At 39.7% G+C, this 18270-nt stretch overlaps 1 protein-coding gene across 2 annotated transcripts in view; it reads left to right on the top strand.

The window, feature by feature from the left end:
• ptk7b (protein tyrosine kinase 7b) overlaps positions 1–18270 on the top strand; it is a 247499-nt gene that overhangs the window by 152467 nt on the left and 76762 nt on the right. For both annotated transcript variants that reach the window (XM_060926216.1, XM_060926217.1), the window contains exon 2: positions 9940–10236. In XM_060926216.1, coding sequence (XP_060782199.1) covers positions 9940–10236 — 297 coding nt within the window. The remainder of the gene's footprint in view (positions 1–9939; positions 10237–18270) is intronic.

Here is an 18270-nt window from a genome sequence, read left to right on the forward strand (position 1 = left end):
GCTGTAAAAGGCCTCGGCCTTAAAACCGGTTACCGCTGTGACGTCATGCACTCAGGGCTGGCTGGCTCAGCAGGGCAGCTCGAATGCCAACTTTGCGGTTGATTTTAACTCTCAAAAATGTATTTTTAAAATTCCCATTTATGCAGCATACAAGAGTCAAGGGTGGAGACACTATCCACTCAGAAATGTATTTAAAAATAAAAGGTTCTGCGTATCTGCTTTAAGCTGGATCTGTCCTGGATGTTATTTGAACTCATTTGTGCCAGGTTGCGACTTAAATGCATGCATCTCTTTCCTTAGCGAAGTGTTCCTTCAATTCTTAAGCATACAGGCAGTCACTGCCCTTTTTATTTTCCTCTAGTAAGTGAACAGGGAGCAGAATGGAGTTATAATCTTGTTAGTCAGGAACCCAAGGCCAATCCATGTAGTTGTAGTTGCACTGAGCCTGTAAAAAAAAGCCCTATAAAAACAGCGACGTGTAATTCATATTCTGTAAAAGTTGACTTGTGGGACTGGTTGTATTACATGAGTTATGGCTTTAAAAGCTGCTTTAGTACAAGCTCCCCCTTGTGAAGAGTCTTCACCCTGCTAAACATAAAGGCCGGGATCAGACAATGTGATATTTTTGTCTTTCATGATGTCACTATGTCAGATTAGGCAATCATATTGCCATAAATTCTTGCTGTGAGACTGGCAACACTACAAGTATGACCTTGACCAATCATCATTCACGTCCTTGCATGTCGACAGGGAGGACGGTCAAGAAATTGTCAATTATGGCTATCAAGGAGAACATCATTGGAGTTGTCAAACTTGGCGAGAAAATACAAGAAATTCTGATATGCTTGACTTTTTCAGGGTGTCGTGGGACATCCCAGACACCATATCCCTGTTCTTCGTCTATTCGTCATTCCCGACATTCATGTTCTGGCCAACACTGGAAACTTGCCGGCCATAACGCAATCATGTCAAAATCAAGCTGAATTCATGTCGTCTGATCCCGGCATAATAAGCTGTTTTGTGAGTGAGTTGATACCATTTACAAATGTTGCTTCGTAGCACTCATCTTTTCCTCCTTGAGACGCAACAGGCACCTTGTCTTCATTTCTTATCTAGGTCAGCAGTCTATTCTCCGTCTTCTCACAGCTTTTGAAGTGATACCCCCAGTCTAGTTTTATAATGATTAATACCTGACAGTTACTACTGAGGCTCTGGTGCCTTTTGAAGACCGCTGCAGTGTCTCAGTGGGAGTGCACTCTTATGCACTGATGTAATCTACAGACTCACTTCCTTCATGTTCAATTACGGCTTTTTTGAAAGACCGAATCCTGCCGTCGGAAAAAGGGTAGAGGTCTCGTTTCCAGAGATGCAAAATCATTTGAGTCATTGGCTGAGGCTAAAATATGGGGGGGGATTCTAGTTCATCTATTTTGCATTCTTGGTAACATTTGTTTTTCATCTTAGCCCTGGACCTTTTCATAGAGGTTGGACATGGTTTTTTGCTGGGGGGGACATGCATCTGTTTTACTTCATTCCAGCAAGGGGAAATAAATATTCAGACACTTTTTTTTTTGTTATTTAATATACTGTACTTCCAGTGCATATATCCAGTTCAAAAGGGGTTTTTTGGACTTGTATATGAACAAAATGTATTCATAAGCATAAGATAAGCAAACAAAACTAATAGGAAAAAAGTATTTGGGCACAATGTTAAAATTATATATATATATATATATATATATATATATATATATATATATATATATATATATATATATATATACAGTTGTGCTCATAAGTTTACATACCCTGGCAGAATCTATGATTCTTTGACCATTTTTCAGAGAATATGAATGATAACACAAAAACATCTTTTCCACTCATGCTTAGTGGTTGGGTGAAACCGTTTATTGTCAAACAACTGTGTTTTCTCTTTCTAAATCATAATGAGAACAGAAACTACCCAAATTACCCTGATCAAAAGTTCACATACCCTGGTGATTTTGGCCTGATAACATGCACAGAAGTTGACACAAATGGGTTTGAATGGCTACTAAAGGTAACATCCTCACCTGTGATCTGTTTGCTTGTAATCAGTGTGTGCGCATAAAAGCTGAGTGAGTTTCTGGGATCCAGACAGACTCTCGCATCTTTCATCCAGCCACTGATGGTTCTGGATTCTGAGTCATGGGGAAAGCAAAAGAATTGTCAACGGATCTACGGGAAAAGGTAGTTGAACTGTATAAAACAGGAAAGGGATACAAAAAGATATCCACGGAATTGATAATGCCAGTCAGCAGTGTTCAAACTGTGATTAACAAATGGAAAATCAGGGGCTCTGTTAAAACCAAACCACGGTCAGGTAGACCAACAAAAATTTACGCCAAACAGCACAGAGACAAGTCTCAAAACTTCTGGAACAAGGTAATTTGGAGTGATGAGACCAAAATTGAACTTTTTGGCCACAACCATAAATGTTACATTTGGAGAGGTGTCAACAAGGCCTATGATGAAAGGAACACCATTCCTACTGTAAAGCACGGAGGTGGATCGCTGATGTTTTGGGGATGTGTGAGCTCCAAAGGCACAGGAAACTTGGTCAAAGTTGAAGGAAAGATGAATGCAGCACGTTATCAACAAATACTGGAGGCAAATTTGCACTCATCAGCCCGGAAGCTGCGCATGGGACGTACTTGGACATTCCAACATGACAATGATCCAAAACACAAGGCCAAGTCGACCTGTCATTGGCTACAGCAGAACAAAGTGAAGGTTCTGGAGTGGCCATTTCAGTCTCCTGACCACAATATCATTGAGCCACTCTGGGGAGATCTCAAGCGCACAGTTCATGCAAGACAGCCCAGGAATTTACAGGAACTGGAGGCTTTTTGCCAAGAAGAATGGGCAGCTTTACCATCTGAGAAAATAAAGAGCCTCATCCACAACTACCACAAAAGACTTCAGGCTGTCATTGATGTTAGAGGGGGCAATACACGGTATTAAGAACTGGGGTATGTAAACTTTTTTGATCAGGGTCATTTGGGTGTTTTTTGTTGTCATTATGATTTAAAAATAGAAAACACAGTTGTTTATCAATAAATGGCTTCACCCAACCACTAACCATGAGTGGGGAAAAAAGTTTGTGTGTTATCATTCATATTCTCTGAAAAAAGGCCAAGAAAGCAAAAATTCTGCCAGGGTATCTCTATCTATCTATCTATCTATCTATCTATCTATCTATCTATCTATCTATCTATCTCTCTCTCTCTCTCTCTCTCTCTCTCTCTCTCTCTCTATATATATATATATATATATATATATATATATAGTGTGTAAAAGGTTACATCACCTGGTGTCATTAAAGTAAGACAACATTATTTTTTTCGCGATCCAAATCCTGCACTCTGATTGGCTGGCGAGCGGGTCCGTACCAGTTATGGACCTCTGGTGACTCGCTCGTTCACAACAACAACAAACGTAGCATTTTTTGTCAACATTTATCTTTTTTTATAAGATTTATTTAGAAGATTATCAAAAACCTTATACATTTTTGCCAGCATTTCTCAGGAGAATAGCATTAATTTTACAGCATGGATAGCGATAACGACAGTCTTCACAGCGAAAGCGAGTTTTACTACCCTGCCATGGAAGTGCACTTGTATACTGAGGAGGAAGCAATCTGCATTACAGCCGTGAATGAGGATTCAAAATGACGGCTTGGCTCGGTTTTCCCTTTCGGGCGCTCTCGTTTTCTGTTAGAATTTGGTAAAGAAAAAAATAAATATATTATTTACCAGCTTAAGGTCGGTCCGTATGGTGAAATACCGTGACCTCGGCCTTGAATACTGACCTCGGTCACGGTATTTCACGATACGGACCTCCCAGCTGGTAAATAACAAATATTTATTAAACAGCACGCAAGTGGAAACTGCTGGGTCGCCTGGTTACGGGTGTCTGATGTTGAAAGACCCCAGAGACAGAATGAACATTTGTTACACTGGACTCATTTTGTGGTGACACGCCCCATATGTATTTCATGGTTATCAGGATCTTTCAACATCAGATACCAGCTTAAGGTTGGTCCGTATGGTGAAAAGCGTGTGTAAGCGGGTGTCTGATGTTGAAAGACCCCAGACACATCACTGACCATGTTACCCTCGTTTCAGGTTGTTATCCAGTCGGTAAAACCTGCTCAGTTGTATTTTTAGTGTTCTATTTGGTGGTTTTATTATTGATCCTGATAACCATGAAATACATATGGGGCGTGTCACCACAAAATGAGTCCAGTGTAACAAATGTTCATTCTGCGTTACAGCGATTTTGAAATGAGAGTGCATCCTAAAATGACCCATATATCTTTTTCTAATTTTGACATATGTTGCACGTCCCTTCATCAATAATGTATCCATGAATAAAATATTATACTGTAAAACCATCTACAAATATGACTTTGTAGGCCAAACAAATGTGTGCTATACGTACATTACAGCTGATTTTCTCCGAACTTGAATTTCTGTTCACCTTCAACAATTTCGCTAATTTTTCTGCTAATTTCAGCTGCACCAAATTTAGGAAATGACTCCTTATTTTAAAGATACTTAACTGTAGATTTAAGATATCCAATAAAACAACTTTCCAAATTTTGACCAGCTGGACTTATTTTGTGGTGACACGCCCATATATGGATCATTTCTATAGTTAAACAGTACAGTGTTGAATGGTGTGAATAATTATGGGAAAAAGCTAAATGATGCTAAGCTAAGTGAGGAATGTTTCAGTGGATGATTTGGAGGAGGACAGATAGAGCACTTATGCCCCTTTTCCACTAGTTCCACCAGCAGTTCCAGGGCTGGTTCGGGGCCAGTGCTTAGTTTGGAACCGGGTTTTCTGTTTCCACTGACGAAGAACTGGCTCTGGGGCCAGAAAAAACGGTTCCAGGCTAGCACCAACTCTCTGCTGGGCCAGAGGAAAGAACCGCTTACGTCAGCGGGGGGGCGGAGTTGTTAAGACCAACAACAATAACAAGACTGCGAAAGATCGCCATTTTTAAGCGACGAGAAGCAGCAGCTGTACAAACGCGAAGTCATCCATTATTATTATTGTTGTTGTTGCTGCTGCTGCTTCCGTGTTGTTTTTGCTTGGATATTTGCGCCAAGGTTTATGCAAACGTAGCGACATAACTGACGTATACAGCGACATAACTGACATATACAACGACGTAACTGACATATACAGCGATGTAATGACGTGGCTTCCCTTAGCACCGCGAGCTATGGAAAAGCAAACGGGTTCTCAGCTGGCTCGCAAGTTGAACGAGTTGTGAACCAGCACCAGCCCCGAACCAGCCCTGGAACTGATTTGGTGGAAAGGGGGTATTAGTCACTTCTGTTGGCTCCACTGGGGCTTGATGCTTTGACCTCAACTGCATCCGACTGAACCTCAAGGGGAAACTGCTTGGTTTCATCTCTCTCTCTCTCTCTCTCTCTCTCTCTCTCTCTCTCTCCGCACATACAAGCACACACACTCTCTTCACCCCCACACACAATCCTGGTAGTGTTGTAATTGTATTTATGTGACATTTCCTGTCCATTCTGAGCCACTTAATCCACTGAGACTTTCTTGAAATTTGCATATATCATCTGTACATGTTCAATATTTATATATTTCAGTACATTAGTATTATTTCAGTAAATGCAGTTAAAAGAATTCCTTGTATCCAGTCGTATCTCTCATATAATGAAAACTATCGAATGTGTTATAATTGTATAAGGAAAATGGGCTTGTGGTTTAAAACGATCACTGATACAGAGAGTTTGTTTTTCTGCAGTAATATGTTGATTTCCATTTCATGAGTTTAGGGAACCTGCTTTTTAAGCAAAATACTGTATGTTTTGGGAATCTGTGCACTGAACCAAAAGGAAGTCATTTTGCCACCACAGATCGCAGTTGTGGTACATCAGAAATATGTTGTGTGTGTGCGCGCACGTGCGTGTGAGACAGATAGTGAACTGAGGTGAAAATACAGTATAATAAGAAAAATCCCTTGTCAGTAATTGTAAGAAGGAAAATTAGTACCTGCCTCTGTGTAAATAAACAATTAAATCTTTAATTGTCAATCAGTGTTTTCTTCACCTACCTGATCTTTCAGTGTTATATTAGTACTTCTGCTGTTTATAGAAGGATTTGTCATCATATCTGAACTTTGGTTTGCCAGTTTAGGTGCACATGTTACTACATGTCCATGTGTATATAAGTGAAAGCATATTGCTGCAGTTTTCGAATCCTATTTTACACTCTGGATATAATTATAAAGTAATAAAACCCTCCTTTTTTTTCTCCACGCTCTTAGACTCTCGGTCACTTTCCATCTCTGTCATTAACACCGTCTGTCTGGGGAAGTCTTCATTGGAGTGGTGGTTACCCAGAGCCTGGGTCAAATAATATAACAAAGACACACACACACACACACACACACACACACACACACACACGTACTTCCCAGGTCAGTTGCTGCTGCTCATCTGAATGTACACATAGCAGAATTGTCTTGCTGCTTTTCCTAAAAATGGCCGACAGGCTGCCAGTTGGGTTTAATCACTGCCCTTTAGGTCAGTCTGAGTCCTTGGCTCCCTCCAGCACATTGGCAGCCATGCCTGCCTGAGAGCTGATGGTGTGTGTGTGTGTGTGTGTGTGTGTGTGTGTGTGTGTGTGTGTGTGTGTGTGTGTTAGCACTTTGTGGTGCTCAGATGTCCCCATGATGCAAGCAATATGTGGCAGTTGACCTTGTGGGAACATTTGGTTCTTCTCCAAAAAAAAAAAACCCCTACTATATATAAAAACAATCCTGTCAAGACAAACAATTTGTATTGCAGATTACATAGTTAATAAAATAATTATTATTTATTTAAAATAGATGTAAGAAGTTGATCATATAAAATATTCAAAAGATATACTGTTGCACATTTAAGATAAAAACAACATAAATTATTCCTCAATTAGTTTAAAATAATAATAATTATTATTATTATTATGGCGGCACGGTGGTGTAGTGGTTAGCGCTGTCGCCTCACAGCAAGAAGGTCCTGGGTTCGAGCCCCGGGGCCGGCGAGGGCCTTTCTGTGTGGAGTTTGCATGTTCTCCCCGTGTCCGCGTGGGTTTCCTCCGGGTGCTCCGGTTTCCCCCACAGTCCAAAGACATGCAGGTTAGGTTAACTGGTGACTCTAAATTGACCGTAGGTGTGAATGTGAGTGTGAATGGTTGTCTGTGTCTATGTGTCAGCCCTGTGATGACCTGGCGACTTGTCCAGGGTGTACCCCGCCTTTCACCCGTAGTCAGCTGGGATAGGCTCCAGCTTGCCTGCGACCCTGTAGAAGGATAAAGCGGCTAGAGATAATGAGATGAGATTATTATTATTTAAAGCCTACACCTGTGTGTCAAGTGGCAGATTTTTCTTCACATAAGATCTCAAGCTTATCAAACTGAATAACGTTAGACTGGCATGACAACTGATTTTCTAGCTCACTGTATTTCTGGGACATTAAAGTCATGTTAAAGATGGTGAAAACTGTACAGATCTGAGCAGGTCGAAAATGTTCTCTGCAGCGTCTACTGAACAATGCACTTGGTGATAACATTAAAATGAAAATCTGCTGAGTAAAATTGATCTAGAGAAGAGCATTAATTATGCTGGTTCATATTAAAATGTATTACTTAGAAGATTTATATGAATACCTATTTAATGACACTGTAATGAGACGCGTATGTTCTGACTCTAAATCACATCTTGAGTAAATCTTGAAATCATTGTATGGCATCATGTACACTGAGCCACAGTCAAACGTGCGATAGATCAGCTTGGAAATGACCTTAACTTGATTGTCACTTTGACATTAACTCATGAAAACAGTCTTTAGGGCAACTGATGCCTGTTTTGAATAAGCACTTTATAGATGTTTCTCTACAGTATCAAACATTTCAACACCCCGACTCATTCATGAGTTTTTCTGTATTTTGGCCGTTTTCTACATTGTAGAACAATCCTCAAGACATCAAAACTATGAAATAACATCTGGAACATATATAGAGGATATTACACAGTTGCGCAAAGATATGAAGTTTATCTTTGAGTGGTGAATATATATCAAGTGAGTGAAGCAAATGAGCGAAATGATTTTCAACACATTCTTTCTATTATATGGACACATCCCCACACACAAAAAAAGAAAAAAAACAAGTTAAAAAAATTATTTTGAATCGGTTCACCATTTTGATAATGCGTGTCCAGCCAGCGGGAAAACACTGGGCATGACGCCATCGGAGTGAAATATCGGGAAATATGTCACTCAGATCCGTGATGTATTTTGTATGAAAAATGCAAGTTTTTCAACACAAGAAGATAAACTTCACATCTTCAAGCCAACGTGTGATTTTCTTTTTATTATACACATTTACAAACAAAAAGTACCCGAATTTATTAAAACAATTCATCAATTTCCTCACGAGTGACATATAGAGATTTATGTCACGGTTTTGGTTCTCCATGTCCCAGATGTAGCTTGTATGAAACATATGAGTGCTGTATTTCCCAGTAAAAGACTCGTGTCCATATAATATTATGGAATTTTGTGGTAAAAAAAAAAAGTGTTTAAAAAAAACTGAAATGTTTCATATTTTAGATTCTTCGAAGTAGCCAGCGTTTACCATGATGACACTTTGTACACTATTGGCATTATCTTAACCAGCTTCATGAGGTAGTCACCTGGAATGCTTTTCAGTTAACAGTTGTGCCTCGTCAAAAGTTAATTAGTGGGATTTCTTGCCTTCTTAATGTGTTTGAGATTAAATAGTAAACAGTAAATAATAAAAAATACAGTAAATAACCCTATTCCACAAATGTATTAATCCATATGTCAAGAACCGCTCAACTAAGCAAAGAGAAACGACATCCGTCATTACTTTAAGACATGAAGTGTCTTTTAATTAATAAAAATAAAGAAAAAAACATTGAATTAGAAGGCGTATCCTAACATTTGACTGGTACTATAGGTTATGTCAGTTGTAATGTAGGGCTCATGTACTGTAGGTGTTCTGTAGTCATGAACACCATTCCAGGTAAAAAATTACAAAAATGCTTATAATGGGTTTCTAGATAGGGCGGCACGGTGGTGTAGTGGTTAGCACTGTTGCCTCACAGCAAGAAGGTCCTGGGTTCAAGCCCAGCAGCCAGCGAGGGCCTTTCTGTGTGGAGTTTGCTTGTTTTCCCCGTGTCCGCGTGGGTTTCCTCCGGGTGCTCCGGTTTCCCCCACAGTCCAAAGACATGCAAGTTAGGTTAACTGGTGACTCTAAATTGACCGTAGGTGTGTGTGAATGGTTGTCTGTGTCTATGTGTCAGCCCTGTGATGACCTGGCGACTTGTCCAGGGTGAACCCCGCCTCTCGCCCACAGTCAGCTGGGATAGACTCCAGCTTGCCTTTGACCCTGCACAGGATAAGTGGTTACAGATAATGGATGGATGGATGGATGGATGGATGGGTTTCTCGATAAAGATTTTGATTGAGGTGTAGGTCTAGCAATGGGTGTATCTTATGTGTGAGTGTGTACATTCAAGTGTGTAAGGCTGGGAATATTCATTTGGTTAGGAAGCAGATTTAGCTAAAGTGTGCAAAAAGCTTAGGAAAGAGAGACATGCTCTGAAACATGATCTGCTTCTTAAAATCCTTCTTTCAAATACTTTGTACTATTCCGTCCTGAATTTTTGCCACAATAGAGCACGTTTTTCAGTTTACAAAGTAAGTTTGATTGATTTTGAATAAATTGAATATTAAATTGTACAACCTGTAATTAGCCTTTCTAAGTGCACATATGGACATGACTGTGTGTTTGAACAAGGCTATACATATCCGTAATTCACTCTCTTGCCTTCTCTCCTGTCTTTCACAGTGCTGTGTGTGCAGTCTTCATCTCTACACTTTTCCAAAGAGCCTCAGTCTCAGGATGCGCTGCATGGTCGCAGTGCCATGCTGCGTTGTGAGGTTAGTGATGAGGCTGGCGTGCATTACTCATGGCTGCAGGACGGCCAGCCAGTGCAGGACTCAGAGCGACGATTCATGGAAGCCGGAAACCTCAAATTTACTGCAGTGGATCGCCATTATGACATGGGCAACTTCCAGTGTGTGGCCACAAGTTTGACCTCTGGGGACGTGGCCACATCCACCAACGCCTCCTTCAACATCAAGTGTAAGTGAATAAGTTCTGCCATACATTATGCTGTGTGTAAAATGCCCTTGCTGATTTTCCTTGTCCATGTGTGTTTCGAGAAATCCTGTTTTCCATCTTTGTTAGCTCAGGTGATATTTTCAAACTTTTTGCAGTCAGATTCCATCCATGGACGCCCTTATTACTGATTCATTTTATGAACATAATTCAGCTATTCAAATATTAGCCATGTGCAATCATATTTTGGCTGTTTATTGAACACATTTTTATTACAGAATTTTTTATTTCCAAATGTTGTTTATTTATCAGCACATTGTCATTACAATTTAATTTAACTTTAAACCTACTTGTTTACGAGTTACTGAGGTTTGGATTAAACTCAAGTAACCAGTCAAATAAGTGAATACAGTGTCTTGCAAAAGTATTCATCCCCCTTGGTGTTTGCCCTGTTTTGTCGCATTGGGTTAACACCATTTGATTTACACAACATGCCTACCACTTTAAAGGTGAAAATTGCTTTTTTATTGTGACACAAATAATAATTAAGATGAAAAAACAGAAATCTGGAGTGTGCATAGGCATTCACCCCCCTCCTCCCCAAAAAAAGTCAATACTTTGTAGAACCACCTTTTCCTGCAATTACAGCTGCAAGTCTCTTGGGGTATGTCTCTATTAGCTTAACGCATCTAACCACTGGGATTTTTGCCCATTCCTCAAGGCAACACTGCTCCAACTCCTTCAAGTTATGACACAGATTCTCAATTGGATTGAGGTCTGGGCTTTGACTAGGTCATTCCAAGACATTTAAATGTTTTCGTTTAAACCACTCCAGTGTAGCTTTAGCAGTATGTTTAAGGTCATTGTCCTACTAGAACATGAACCTTCATCCCAGTCACAAACCTCTGGCTGACTCAACCAGGTTTTCCTCCAGAATTGCCTTGTATTTAGTGCCATCCATCTTTCCTTCAGTCCTGACCAGCTTTCCTTTCCCTGCAGATGAAAAATATCCCCACAGTGTGATGCTGCCACCACCATGTTTCACTGTAGGAATGGTGTTCTCAGGGTATTGCGTTTGCACCACACATGGTATTTCCCATGATGGCCAAATAGTTCAGTTTTAGTTACATCTGACCAGAGAATCTTCTTCTATGCATTTGGGGAGTCTGCCACATGTCGTTAGGCAAACTCCAAACATGCTAATTCCAAAAAAAAATTGCTAATTAGGTAGGTAGGAATAGGAAATACTAGGTAGGTGTAGACAAAGAGGAAGTGGATGGAAGAAAGAGAGACAAATGAAGTGATGGAAAATCCCTTTTAAGAATTTTAGATCATCCAAAATTTTACCTAGGTTGGAAATTATGAACGAGGTTAAAAATTTTAACCCAGGTAAAAAAAAAAAACAACAACCTAGGTTGAAATTTTTTGACCTGTAACATGGATTAAAAAATGTAAAGATGTTTTAGCCATTTTGAAAACTGTTTTCCAAACTAAATGTTGCACAAAAACGAGTTTAAATGACGATTACTGCCTACTTTTTTCAAATTTTCCTGATTGCTATCAAAACAAACAAAACTTCTGGCTTGATTACGTCAGCATTCTAAAGAGGGCGCGCGCGTCTTTTGACAATGTTGGCGAATGTTGGTGACTTTGATTTTCGCTGTACGTTTTACTTCCATCCTACGAAGTCTCGTACAGGTCTCAACGAATCTCGTTTACGGCCATTGCTTTGACATATGGACTGATATATTCCATAGCATATTTCAAACACTCATACGGGTAACTTGCTATAGCAGCGACAAAATAGCCGTCAAAAATGCATTCCTATATTTAATAAAATGAGAGAAATAGAATTTTGATAATAAAAAACTTTGCTTTCAGTTCTCCTTTAATGAACTAGTTACAGTAGTCGTTACTTTACGTAGCTGCCAAGCTAGTTATGTTGAAGCCTGTATGACTTCTATGTGCTTCATGTATTTGCTGCTAAAGGCAAATCCTTTTCTTTATGTGCTGCAAGTGATCTCTTATGTGATGTACAGTACTGTGCAAAAGTCTTGGGCACCTTATTTTTTTCAGACAAACTTTGTTATAGATTTCTATTTTATGACTTCGACATTATCGAGTCAGTCCAAAAAACATTTTAGAGTTCCAAAAATGTTACAGAAAAAAAAAATAGTTTGTATCTGAGCAGCATATTCCATAAGAGAGCACTTTTCAGATGAAGAAAGAAAACATAATGAAGGCTGCTGGGTTTTGGTGCAAAATGAAGAAGCGAGTGTGACAGTCAAAGTGTCCAGAAGAACTGGGGCTGGTCCTGTAAGATGCTCAGTAAAACCTACAGCTCATTTCCTTATAAAACTGCACTCGCTGTACCCAAGACTACTTTTTTTTTTAAACCAAAGGGTCGTCTCACATCAGATATTGACTTTGTTTCATTTATTATGGCTTACTGGTGTTTATGGTATTTTTTTAATGTTGAAACATTTCATTTCATTACTTTTAAGCCATTTTTGGTCTACAGCATTTCTTTACATGTGCCTAAGACTTTTGCACAGCACTGTAGTAGATGATACACGCTTTTGAGTTATCAGGGAATCTCAACAGGGACATGTTGAAAACATTATTGGAACAAAAGACTGGTTTGTGTCCAAGACTTGTGTGCAGTGTAAAGCTTCTCCCTGGCCTAAGGTGCAGATACGGGATCTAGTTTTTCTCTGAGTCAGGATAAATCAGGATAATCTCTTTCAAACCAGAGGCTTGCTTTTGTACATGCCTTACTGCGTCCCTCATATAATATGACACGTCCTCTCCCAGCATGTAAAAAATTGACTCGATATACTGTATCACTCATCTCTTTTTCTCATTTCTTTGCTTTGTGTAACAGAGTGCCCCTTTCTGTCCTCAGAAAAAGGCTTTGTGTTTGGAATTACCATGGACGGGAATCTTGCTTGCAGCCATATAATTATTCGAGTCCACATGATCAATGCTTTTGCCTTTACTTTGGATTTCACATGCTCTTCATTCTCCAAACCAGTGTATCTTTTCAAAAGCGCTTTCTGCTCAGAGGCTTCATTTTGGTTTTGGTGTAATCAGAAACATCAGCTCCCACTTATGTTTCACATGTGACTAAAACCAAAGCTCTCTGTTCCACTCGTGCTAAATAACAGCCCTGTTTTTCCACGGACAGATGCCACTCTCTCTTTCCTCCTCCTGTTGCATTGATCTGACACGTTAATGTGTTGGCTGAGAAATGCTGGAGCTAGTGAGAAATTTTTGTTGTTTTATTGCTCTGGGGCCAAAAGAAAGAGAGGCAGAGAGCGGGGTAATGTTTAGTAATGACTTCTAGTAGAGCTCTTTAGATCTTAGTCCAGAAACAGTCAGGCAGTTCAACAAGAGCCAAGGACAGCGGTTTTGTTTCCTACTTTGAGTTTCTGTACTTTCATGCGTAGGTCTATGATGATGTTTAAAAGTGTCAAGTTCATCATTTACATCAGGTAGGTTTGGGGGATCATGTGAAATAATGCATTGTTAGGCGTGAAAGGTGGTGCAGGGACTACAAAGTCTATTTCATGCCTTTTTGTAATACAACATTTACAACATTTTGCAGCCACCTGCATCCAGACTGACTTACAGATGTGCTTTGAAGTCTCTATCAAAAATATATCATCATGCAAGTATAAAGAGATCTGGGTCAAAGAATACTATCAAACTAAAACCCTTAGAGAAGATACGGCTCAAGACCCACCCAATAAAAGTTCCAATCCAGCTCACCAAATGAATTTAGAATCTGTGTATTAAATTAAATTAAATTATTATACATGCAGGACACTTTTTCCATGGAATAAAAACATGTGTTCTATTCCCTTCTAGTGGGTTTCATTAATTTGGTTTGATAGCATGCAATATTGTTATCATATCGCTTATCCTCCATGTATTACGTCACTACCCAATGGAGAATGAGCGTTCAATATGGTTTACGATGTCACTTGTCAGAGGTGTAAAAGTTCCATGCTAGCGAGCGACTGTGACAATTTGCATACAAACATGGCCGCCAGGTTTGCTTCATTAAATACCGAAGATTTTGAAAGAGAAAGATGCGCTGAACACCCGAAAGGAAAGTGTATGTATAATAATAATATTGCCTGGCTTTTTTTCATGGTATATCAGATATATTACATTTAGCTAGCATGATACTGAACTCGTCTTTGACTCATTCAATATCATGCTAGCTGAATATATCTGACATACCACTCAACACCAGTCAATATTATTTAAATATTCTTGTGGCCTGTGTTTCAGTTGAAAAATTAAAAATTAGAGCTAGTCTGTTATTCCACTGGGGCAAAATAGAGCAGGACAATCAACTCAACTACTGACAAAAAGTGCTAATGATAAATAATCCTTTATTAACAAGGTAAATATTCTTTAACGTTCTTTAAAGGGAGCGACAGCAATGGGAGCAATTTTCCTTTTAAAAAGACGTAAAGAATAACTAGCTTTAGCTTGGGTCATCACCGTGAGCCAATGTTATCACTTCTCTGATGTCACTGAACATCCTCCTCATGTTTACAACAGTTAGTCTTGTGGTACAGCAGAGCAGATGGTTTCAGAGATGTTCTGGGTTGGTTGGTTGGTTGGTTTTTAGCCTTGATCACAGCTTTGGCAGTAGAGATTTCTGATGTGGTTAGTGTGTTCAGTTATTTTTAACTATGTTTACTAGGCTACAAGTTTGTGCATATGCGGTAGGCTACATGATAGTGTAGAGCCACCATAAATGGGCTCAATCTGTCACAACACCTCTGTTCTTTCACAAAACAAACATTTTTTCATTTTCGATCTTAGGAGTCATAAATAGTGGCGTCATAACTTGATAGTCTATGGACAAGACGTTAAAGATTATCACAAAATTAGTCTAATTATTATAAAACTAATTGTGTTCACAGAAGAGGAGTTTGGTACTGAGCCACTTCTCCCATAGGATTCCATTCAAACAGAACAGCCTCTGGTCTCCCATCTGGTCTCCTCACAGCCGTTATTCATTTTCACCCAGATTGGAATCTCCCTTTTAAGAACATCTCTGCTGTCACCATGTCTCTTTTCAAAAGAACTACATTATGGGGTTCATAGCAACAGAGATGAATATTTATACAGTCACATCTTGCAAACTATAGTGGTGCTTGAAAGTTTGGGAACCCTTTAGAATTTTCTCTATTTCTGTATAAATATGACCTAAGACGACATCAGATTTTCACGCAAGTCCTAAAAGCAGATAAAGAGAACCCAGTTAAACAAATGAGACAAAAATATCATATTTGGTCATTTATTTATTGAGGAAAATGATCCAATATTACATATCTGTGAGTGGCAAAAGTATGTGAACCTCTAGGATTAGCAGTTAATTTGAAGGTGAAATTAGAGTCAGGTGTTTTCAATCAATGGGATGACAATCAGGTGTGAGTGGGCACCCTGTTTTATTTAAAGAACAGGGATCTATCAAAGTCTGATCTTCACAACACATGTTTGTGGAAGTGTATCATGGCACGAACAAAGGAGATTTCTGAGGACCTCAGAAAAAGCGTTGTTGATGCTCATCAGGCTGGAAAAGGTTGCAAAACCATCTGTAAACAGTTTGGACTCCACCAATCCACAGTCAGACAGATTGTGTGCAAATGGAGGAAATTCAAGACCATTGTTACCCTCCCCAGGAGTGGTCGACCAACAAAGATCACTCCAAGAGCAAGGCGTGTAATAGTCGGTGAGGTCACAAAGGACCCCAGGGTGACTTCTTGGCAACTGAAGGCCTCTCTCACATTGGCTAATGTTAATGTTCATGAGTCCACCATCAGAAAAACACTGAACAACACTGGTGTGCATGGCAGGGCTGCAAGGAGAAAGCCACTGCTCTCCAAAAAGAACATTGCTGCTCATCTGCAGTTTGCTAAAGATCACGTGGACAAGCCAGAAGGCTATTGGAAAAATGTTTTGTGGACGGATAAGACCAAAATAGAACTTTTTGGTTTAAATGAGAAGCGTTATGTTTGGAGAAAGGAAAACACTGCATTCCAGCATAGAACCTTATCCCATCTGTGAAACATGGTGGTGGTAGTATCATGGTTTGGGCCTGTTTTGCTGCATCTGGGCCAGGATGGCTTACCATCATTGATGGAACAATGAATTCTGAATTATACCAGCGAATTCTAAAGGAAAACATCAGGACATCTGTCCATGAACTGAATCTCAAGAGAAGGTGGGTCATGCAGCAAGACAACGACCCTAAGCACACAAGTCATTCTACCACAGAATGGTTAAAGAAGAATAAAATTAATGTTTTGGAATGGCCAAACAAACTAATTTGTTTCGTGCTGCCCACTTGAAGTTCATTGTTCTGACAGTAGTGTTGTAGTCAAGACCACTTACAACCCCGATTCCAAAAAAGTTGGGACAAAGTACAAACTGTAAATAAAAACGGAATGCAATAATTTACAAATCTCAAAAACTGATATTGTATTCCCAATAGAACATAGACAACATACCAAATGTCGAAAGTGAGACATTTTGAAATTTCATGCCAAATATTGGCTCATTTGAAATTTCATGACAGCAACACATCTCAAAAAAGTTGGGACAGGGGCAATAAGAGGCTGGAAAAGTTAAAGGTACAAAAAAGGAACAGCTGGAGGACCAAATTGCAACTCATTAGGTCAATTGGCAATAGGTCATTAACATGACTGGGTATAAAAAGAGCATCTTGGAGTGGCAGCGGCTCTCAGAAGTAAAGATGGGAAGAGGATCACCAATCCCCCTAATTCTGCACCGACAAATAGTGGAGCAATATCAGAAAGGAGTTCGACAGTGTAAAATTGCAAAGAGTTTGAACATATCATCATCTACAGTGCATAAGATCATCAAAAGATTCAGAGAATCTGGAAGAATCTCTGTGTGTAAGGGTCAAGGCCGGAAAACCATACTGGGTGCCCGTGATCTTCGGGCCCTTAGACGGCACTGCATCACATACTGTACAGGCATGCTTCTGTATTGGAAATCACAAAATGGGCTCAGGAATATTTCCAGAGAACATTATCTGTGAACACAATTCACCGTACCATCCGCCGTTGCCAGCTAAAACTCTATAGTTCAAAGAAGAAGCCGTATCTAAACATGATCCAGAAGCGCAGACATCTTCTCTGGGCCAAGGCTTATTTAAAATGGGCTGTGGCAAAGTGGAAAACTGTTCTGTGGTCAGACGAATCAAAATTTGAAGTTCTTTATGGAAATCAGGGACGCCGTGTCATTCGAACTAAAGAGGAGAAGGACGACCTGAGTTGTTATCAGCGCTCAGTTCAGAAGCCTGCATCTCTGATGGTATGGGGTTGCATTAGTGCGTGTGGCATGGGCAGCTTACACATCTGGAAAGACACCATCAATGCTGAAAGATATATCCAGGTTCTAGAGCAACATATGCTCCCATCCAGACGACGTCTCTTTCAGGGAAGACCTTGCATTTTCCAACATGACAATGCCAAACCACATACTGCATCAATTACAGCATCATGGCTGCGTAGAAGAAGGGTCCGGGTACTGAACTGGCCAGCCTGCAGTCCAGATCTTTCACCCATAGAAAACATTTGGCGCATCATAAAACGGAAGATACGACAAAAAAGACCTAAGACAGCTGAGCAACTAGAATCCTACATTAGACAAGAATGGGTTAACATTCCTATCCCTAAACTTGAGCAACTTGTCTCCTCAGTCCCCAGACGTTTACAGACTGTTGTAAAGAGAAAAGGGGATGTCTCACAGTGGTAAACATGGCCTTGTCCCAACTTTTTTGAGATGTGTTGTTGTCGTGAAATTTAAAATCACCTAATTTTTCTCTTTAAATGATACATTTTCTCAGTTTAAACATTTGATATGTCATCTATGTTCTATTCTGAATAAAATATGGAATTTTGAAACTTCCATATCATTGCATTCCGTTTTTATTTACAATTTGTACTTTGTCCCAACTTTTTTGGAATCGGGGTTGTAAACCAAGACCAGAGTGTATCAAGACCGAGA

Source organism: Neoarius graeffei, chromosome 7, assembly GCF_027579695.1.
Source record: "Neoarius graeffei isolate fNeoGra1 chromosome 7, fNeoGra1.pri, whole genome shotgun sequence".
In the NCBI taxonomy this organism is placed as follows: domain Eukaryota; kingdom Metazoa; phylum Chordata; class Actinopteri; order Siluriformes; family Ariidae; genus Neoarius; species Neoarius graeffei.